General features: G+C 35.5%; 1 protein-coding gene across 2 annotated transcripts; it reads left to right on the top strand.

Annotated features, from left to right (window-relative positions):
* The first annotated feature begins 803 nt into the window (after positions 1 to 803).
* RGS1 (regulator of G protein signaling 1) lies at positions 804 to 5,033 on the top strand. 2 transcript variants are annotated; one of them, XM_043569414.1, is made up of 5 exons: positions 804 to 1,051; positions 1,405 to 1,485; positions 1,904 to 1,965; positions 3,276 to 3,439; positions 4,204 to 5,033. In XM_043569414.1, exons 1-5 carry the CDS (start codon positions 915 to 917, stop codon positions 4,387 to 4,389), a joined length of 630 nt encoding a protein of 209 aa, XP_043425349.1. In that variant the 5' UTR covers positions 804 to 914; the 3' UTR covers positions 4,390 to 5,033. The 2 variants fall into 2 exon arrangements, with proteins under 2 accessions (XP_043425349.1, XP_043425348.1); XM_043569413.1 differs by having other exon boundaries at positions 1,901 to 1,965.
* The last annotated feature ends 2,934 nt before the right edge of the window (positions 5,034 to 7,967 follow it).

Genomic DNA, 7,967 nt, shown 5'->3' with positions numbered 1-7,967 from the left:
GTCCTTATAGTTTTAATCGCAGTAATAGTTTAATGCAGTAAAATACACAAAATCAGTTTGATATATTATATTCTTAATAAAAATTAATACTCATGGACCCCTTAAAATCATCTTGTATATCACCAGTAAAATGTCTAGCACACAGCTTGGAAAATGCTAACACGGAAATTTCTTGTCATGGAAGTGGGAAAAATTCAAGATATATTTGTGAGAGAGACAGCATGAGCATGGGAGGGGCAGAGAGAGAGGGAGACACTGAATCCGAAGCAGGTTCCTGGCTCTGAGCTGTCAGCACAGAGCCTGATGTGGGGCTCAAACTCACCAACTATGAGATCATGACCTGAGCGGAAGTTGGACAGTCAACCAACTGAGCTACCCAAGAGCCCCAGATAAAAGGTATTTTATTTTACACTGCTTTCTGAAAGGAAAAAAGAACTTTTTCAAATATTGTGATCAGATGAATTTTGTAGTCAGGGACTATTCAAAGCATTGAGTCTAGTCTAGTACTGAATTTGTATGTGATACAATAAATACGCCAAATGAAATATTTTATTGAAATGTGAAATTTTTTATGAAGAAACAAGCATCCCCTAGAACCAAAGGTTGATGCTGCGAATACTTTAGACATGTGGTATATATGTGTGTGCCTCTGTAGGTTAAATTTTCTCTTTCTTTTTAATCAAGTGACCTGTTCTCATTTGGTTAAGTTTCAACCACAAGACATCACTGCATGCTTCTTTTCTTTTTTTTTTTTTTCAAGATACACGTCATAACACACCAAGAAAGGGGGAACTTCCAGTGTCTGTGGTAACATCACTTGATAAACAGACTCATTTGAACAGCACGAGCCTGTCTGCCTTTACTATATAAAGCGGCCCAGACGTTGACCAGCAGATATTTACGGAGTGAGGACTATGCGAGCAGCAGCAATCTCCACACCAAGGTTAAACAAAATGCCAGGGATGTTCTTCTCTGCTAATCCAAAGGAATTGAAAGAAACTGACCATTCACTTCTAGATGACAAAACTCAAAAAAAGAGGCCAAAGACTTTGTAAGTTCATTTTGTGTGTCACTTTGTGGATTTTGACTTAGATTATCTTTAATGGCAGAAGGATTGAGAATGAATAGAATATGAGCAGTTAGCTTAACTAATCACAGAAATTAGCTGTTGTATATGTATATATGTGTATGTCTAAAAAATAAATCATGATAGGCCATTAAATTATATGGAAATTTTTGCAGACTTTGGCTCATAAAAATTAGCTCAATCTTAATACAGCAAAATGTTATAACAATAATTTTTATTATTGCCTTGTTCCTTGAGAAGTTTATTTCATGCTCCTTTTACAAATAATATGTATTCTAATAAGGAAATATTAATATTCATATTTGTGTCTTTTGTAGTGGGATGGATATGAAAGCATACCTGAGATCTATGATCCCACATCCAGAGTCTGGAATGAAATCTTCTAAGCCCAAAGACATGTATGTACATTAATACTGCTGACTTTTCTTTTTAAGAGTAGTCTATGCATTAGCTAGCTCTATATTCTAGCAAGTGATTAATATTGCACATACTAGATTTCATTTAAGTAACCAGCCAAATAAGAGTAGACTACTTAGTACGAATGTAAACTAAATGTCAACATGTGTGTACATAATTTGCAATTTATTATACTGCTGGAGTATATGTATTTGGATTTCTTCATACTTTGTTGGTAGATATTTTTCATATCTATAGTAATTTTAAGGGAAGTTTTGTTTTCTTACAGACAAATTTTTTTAAAAAATTATAGAACTAGAATCTTAGTTTGTGGAATTACCAAAATATAGCAGCCATTCTGATTTTATTTGTGATTACACAAAAAAGTTCACTAATTTACGTAAATTTTGTCCCCAGTAGACTCTCTGCTAATGAAGTAATGCAGTGGTCTCAATCTCTGGAAAAACTACTTGCAAACCAAAGTAAGTGTGATTAACTGCTAAATGTTTTGGGTTTAGCTCAATACACTAATACATTGAATGACTTCAATAACATATCGTCTTCTGGATAGGAGAGTGAGTGAAAAGGTGTATTATAGTTTTTCTGTAGTCACTAATGGCTTCAGTACATTATGTCTCATTGTAGTGTAAAGACCTGGTACTCAGTTCTGCCACTGTCCTTCGAACAAATTTGCCAAGACGATTAGGTATTCCCTTGAATCATTATAGGAGTGAAATTTAAAATTATGCTGAGGTTCTGAAGTTTCAAGTTTTTTAACATAAACCAAACATCTCAACATGTGAACTGCCATTCTGAAAGCTCCCTATAGAATGTATTTTTGTAACTGTTGGATGTAAGAAGTGGGATTCATTCAATTAATTAACTACTGTATTATCCATACATTCATTAATTTACTCATTTAGCTCACTTTTAAGTGGCAGGCATTTTAGAAGCACCAAGGATTAAAAAACAAGGGCACAGTGCCTTGTTGCCTTGAAGGAAGTTGAGACACATAATACATAATTGCATTATATGTAACATGATATATGATAACACAGATAGGATTAGAACAATTTTTAAACAGTCTTGACGGGGAGTTTCTGATAAGACAAGGTAAAGAATGAAATCAGCTTGCCTTTCCCCAATCATAGGCATCAGAGTTCTCTTGGGATTAAGACCTTGCTCAGAGGTATGGGTGAGCAGAGTGGTCTCCAGAATCCTTGCTTGGGGGTCAAGTTGTTCAATATCCTTCATCCATCTTATTATCTGACTTAGTTTACAATCCAGCCAAATAAATAAATGGCATAGAAATGGCCCATTTAAAAGCCTCAGTAACACGAGCAAATATAATCAGCACATCAGCACATTTTCTGACTAATAAGAATTGGATGGGGAAATTATATTTGGTAATAATGAACATGATGTTAATGACTTTCGTCAATGTTTGCTTTCCTAAAATACTCTACAGTCTGGTTAGGAGTTAGTATTTATAAGAAAAGAGATTATTTTGTAATCACAAGAGCAGAATTTTAACTTAATTAACAGATGGAAGCAAAACACTGTTCTGTAGATCACTAAGTAGCTGTGTGACTGTGGATAGGTTTGTTTGGCCCCAGATAAACTATAAATGAAAGAACCTCTGAGGCCTTCCCATCTCTATAAATTATGACACAGCTATTTCAGCATTAGCCATCTCTTACCTTTGTGCATAGGCAACGCAATAGTATTTTTCTTGTATTCATTTACCGGCTCAATTAATTTAATTAGATCACTACCCCCCCTGTATTTTTAGTTGGTCAAGATGTCTTTGGAAGTTTCCTGAAGTCTGAGTTCAGTGAGGAGAACATTGAGTTCTGGCTGGCTTGTGAAGACTATAAAAAAACGGATTCTGATCTTTTGCATTGCAAAGCAGAGAAAATATATAAAGCATTTGTGCATTCAGATGCTGCTAAACAAGTGAGTATTATCTTCATTACCACCAGTTTATGTTTAAGGAACTTAGATGCAGAAATAGCATTCCACACACATAGCAAGATTACATCTTTTTTAAGTGTCATAATTTCATTGTTAAGTACTTAGGTATGTTCATACACTTCAGTGCAATAATAATCTAATTTTCTATATTTATGTATATTTGAAGACAGTAGGATGAAAAGACTGATTTTGCAAAATTAGCTAATGTGACAGGGGGTGGGTAGGACTACCAGTATTATTAGCCAGAATTGCATATCAGAATGTCCTTAATGAGATGCTCATCTTACATTAGGATAAAACACAGATTAGTATGTATCACACACACAATTGCAGCAGCAGAAATATTTTCACTTAGTAATGTAACCACCTTCCCATGAAATATTCTTGGTTCAAGCAAAAAATAGCTACACAAAGTGTCCTCTCCTATACATTTTAAATGACCATATCACTTTTTCTGATGCATGTATCACCTTGTATGGATATTCAAATTTTTCACGCCTGCCTCTTTTGCATCTCCCAACTATACTATAAGCTAACTTGGAACAAAGAATTTTGAGAGGATATTTCTTCTTACCTCCTTCACATCCAGTATAGGCCTGGTTTAGAATAGGCATTTAAGAGATACTTGAACTGATATAAACGAGGGCTTAATGCCATTGTCTTGAGGTGCTTCAACAAACATAGTTACATCATAAAATGTGCAATATATTGGAAGTGCATATTAACTAGGGAGTATTTGTTTTTAGATCAATATTGACTTTCGCACTCGAGAATCTACAGCCAAGAAGATTAAAGCACCAACACCAACGTGTTTTGATGAAGCCCAAAAAATTATATATACTCTTATGGAAAAGGACTCTTACCCCAGATTTCTCAAATCAAATATTTACTTAAATCTGCTGAATGACCTTCAGGCTAATAGTCTAAAGTGATCAGTTCCTAGCTGGAGAAAAATGAAGATGGTTTCGAGGACAGAAGGAATGTGCCACTTAATGGCTCCCCGGGTGAACAACCTGGCCCTTTTGAGTGACTCCACAGGCCCAGGGGAAGAACAAATGATTCAACATGGATTCACATGGAAGTTATCCAGGCTCAGGATCGAAGAAACATGAGCAAGATGAAACCCAAGAGACTAACAGGAAGGAGACACTGTGGTACTGTCTCCTTCATACAGTGGACATATCAGAAAAATCTCTCAAAACTGAGAAGGCTGGGAAAGTCCAGTTACACAGAAACTGTGAATAAAGATTTTGAAACTGATTAAAACATGCTATAAGCTTCAAGGTCAGCTTATATTTATGCTACATATTATTATATAGAGATTTATTGAGCTGCTAACAAGTCTTTAACTTGGATGACTGTTTGGAAAATATGTGTTCGAAACCACCGTTGCTATTTTTCATGCCAAAGGGTTTTTGGTGTTGTTTTATTTTTTTTGGTTTGTTTTTGACTTGAAAGAGATGAAGAAGAAAACAATGTATTAACTTAAGCTGTTGCTCTTAAAACTGGGAAGTCAGAATTTGTAAATTTCACAGTGTCAGTAATAAATGAGTTTTGTATTAAAAATATATAGAAGGAATTTCTGTTTACATTTCTTTGCTGTTTTTAAAAACTGGTATTTATTCCTCAGATTTAACAAAAATTCAAGCAAGTGTCTTTCTACTTTCTATCATCTCTTCAACAACTAAAACTATCATACAATTAATCCTATATTTATGTATTATATGTATCTATTAGACAAAGTTCATTGGTTTTCTCTTTGTTATCACAATGCATAAAAATCAAACAAACATGTTCTCATATGGTCAAGATTCAAATAGATGAGAAATTGAAGAAGTCATATATATATGCAGTAATAATCTATCTATATATATATATGACTTCTTCAATTTCTCGTCTATTTGAATATAGATGAACTATTTGAATATAGATGAACTATTTGAACTATATGTATGTGTGTATATACACATATAGTTATATATACATATATACACATATACACATATATAGTATATACACATATATAGTTATTTATTTATTTTGAAAGACAGAAACTGTGAGTGAGGGAGGGCCAGAGAGAGAAGAGAGAGAGCCAGAATCCCAAGCAGGCTTCACACCAGAGCCCTATGGGGGGCTCAAAGCGGGCCTCAAACCCACAAACCATGAGATCATGACGTGAGGGAAGTCAGCCGCTTAATCAACTGAGCCACCCAGGTGACTGAAGAAGCCTTTTAAAAGGGGATAGAATAGTTATTTCAAGAAGTAACTTCATTAACAGTTGAGATTTTATTGTAATTGAAAGTTTATAAAACTCAATCCTATGAAAGTTGAGACTCAGATTAAACCACTAGTTTTCAAATTTAGCTATCAAAATTACTTAGGATGTTTAAGAAAACAAAACAGAACAAAAAAACACCTTTTTCAGACCTTATGCCAAATTGACTGAATCAGAGTCTCCAAGGGATAGGGTATGAAAATCTATATTTTAGAAAGAAATCCCAGGTGATTCAAAAGATAATTCAGGGTTGGGAACCCTAAGATTAAGTGAAAATCACACTCCCAGGGATTGCACAGAAATCTGACTGCTCTTTCTGCGATGTGACACTGCCCCCCACTGACCAGAACACATTTCCTAAATCACTCAAGTCTGTAAATAGTCTTCCAGAGTGTCAAATATGAAAGTAAGACTACTCTATAGGGATCACCTACAGAGAGCAGAAAAATAACCAAGATGATGCACATACTAGCACATAGCTGTATCTTCCCATGTGCTTGTGTTTCATATCTTACTGAATAATCAGCCCCCAAAAACCACAGTGAAATATGATGGATATTCTCAATATAGGCTTGCCCAGTCATCAGGTCCAGAGCTAAAGTATGGGGCAAGACGCAATAATATTTTAAAAGTATTACTCTTGTGTTTCCATGGAATAGAATCCATATTGGCTCCATCTTAAGCTTTGTTTCATGGTTGAGCAGATCACATCGTAAGAGAAGCTTAGGAAGAATTCAGGTTTATAACAATAGTAATAATCAAGTATTTCTCTCCCTTACTCATTCCATCACCAAGTTCTGCCAATCTTCCTTCCACCACCAGTGTGGGGAGCTGGTATATCACCTGCTCTTTCTCTATAACCACTGCCTTAGGCTCTCATTGCTTGCTAACTCATGTGCCTTGTTTTCCCTCTGCCAGCCTCTTCTCTTCAATCCGTCCTCTGAATAGCCACAAACATCCCCTTCTGATTTGGCCGTGTCATTTCTCATAACATATAGAATAACTTCAAATTTCTCTTTCTGGAATTGAAAACACTCTCAGTTAGACTTTGGTGGTATAATTCCCATTGCTCCTCTCTGGTTACTTTCTTACCTTCATGTCATACTGGATGGTTTTTTCTTGAATGAGTCCTGGGCTTCACTATCTCCAGGCTTTTGGTTAATTTCTACTATCCATCTAAAATGCCTTTGCCTCCCTCCTCCCAGTTTTCAAAATCCAGCCAATTATCCAAGGCCCAGATAGAATAACTCGTCCGCAAAGGTTTTCTAAAATCTTCCATCACTATGCAGTTATTTTCACTGTCTAATGGATATGAACTGAGTGAGTCCATATAAACACAAGACACTCTGCTTCTATTTCCAGTACTACTGTCACATTAAACAGTCCAGGCCCTTCAGACTTCAAGGCATGAGAAGTGCAACTGTCCAAGACACACACTGGTCACAAAATAAATGCTTCTGGTCTTTGTCTTGTTAAGATGCCATGTTAAACAGCCATCCAGTTTTTGGCCAGATGGTCAAAACAAACATCTAAGACACCTTCTCATTTTCAAAGAAAACCAAATAAAAATAAACAAAAACTCATCATGACAGCATAGATTCAAGATATTAAAAAATACTTGAAAAGATAATTTTCTTACACTGGCACTTTTATTATGGTGTGACTGTTTTATAATACTATTCATAGTATGTGATTAGCTCTCATGAATCTACTATTTATTTTTATTTTTTTTAATTTTTCTTATTTATTTTTGAGAGAGAGAGAGAGAGAGTGAGAGAGCATGAGCGGGGGAGGAGTAGAGAGAGAAGGACAGAGGATCCAAAGTGGGCTCTGTGCTGACAGCAGTGAGCCCATGACGGTATAGAACTCATGAACCATGAGATCATGACCTGAGTGGCAGTCAGACATTCAACCAAATGAACCACCCAGGTGCCCCAAACTATTTAAAGAAATCTAATCCAATGGCTCAGTCTGAGTCCCAGCTCACATTTTGTTTTCTATTGTCATATGAAAGCAGTTGCAGTTAACAATATGTATGATTTAAAACTCATGAATTTAACTACTTGGCAATGAGAAAGAATGAAATCATGCCATTTGCAGCAACGTGGATGGAAGTGGAAGGTATTATGCTAAGTGAAATAAGTCAGAGAAAGACAGATATCGTATGTTTTCACTCATATGTGGAACTTGAGAAACTTAACAGAAGATCATGGGGGAAGTGAAGGGGAAAAATAG

This window comes from Prionailurus bengalensis, chromosome E4, assembly GCF_016509475.1.
Source record: "Prionailurus bengalensis isolate Pbe53 chromosome E4, Fcat_Pben_1.1_paternal_pri, whole genome shotgun sequence".
Lineage (NCBI taxonomy): Eukaryota > Metazoa > Chordata > Mammalia > Carnivora > Felidae > Prionailurus > Prionailurus bengalensis.
Note: the sequence above shows the minus strand (reverse complement) of the source record. Positions and strands in the feature narration are given on the sequence as shown.

Excerpts from the sequence above, each read along its gene's own strand:
- RGS1 (XM_043569413.1), top strand. The coding sequence starts at position 915 with ATGCGAGCAGCAGCAATCTCCACACCAAGGTTAAACAAAATGCCAGGG. Across the intron at positions 1,966-3,275 it reads AAAACTACTTGCAAACCAAA|TTGGTCAAGATGTCTTTGGA; the intron begins GTAAGTGTGATT and ends CTGTATTTTTAG. Across the intron at positions 3,440-4,203 it reads ATTCAGATGCTGCTAAACAA|ATCAATATTGACTTTCGCAC; the intron begins GTGAGTATTATC and ends ATTTGTTTTTAG.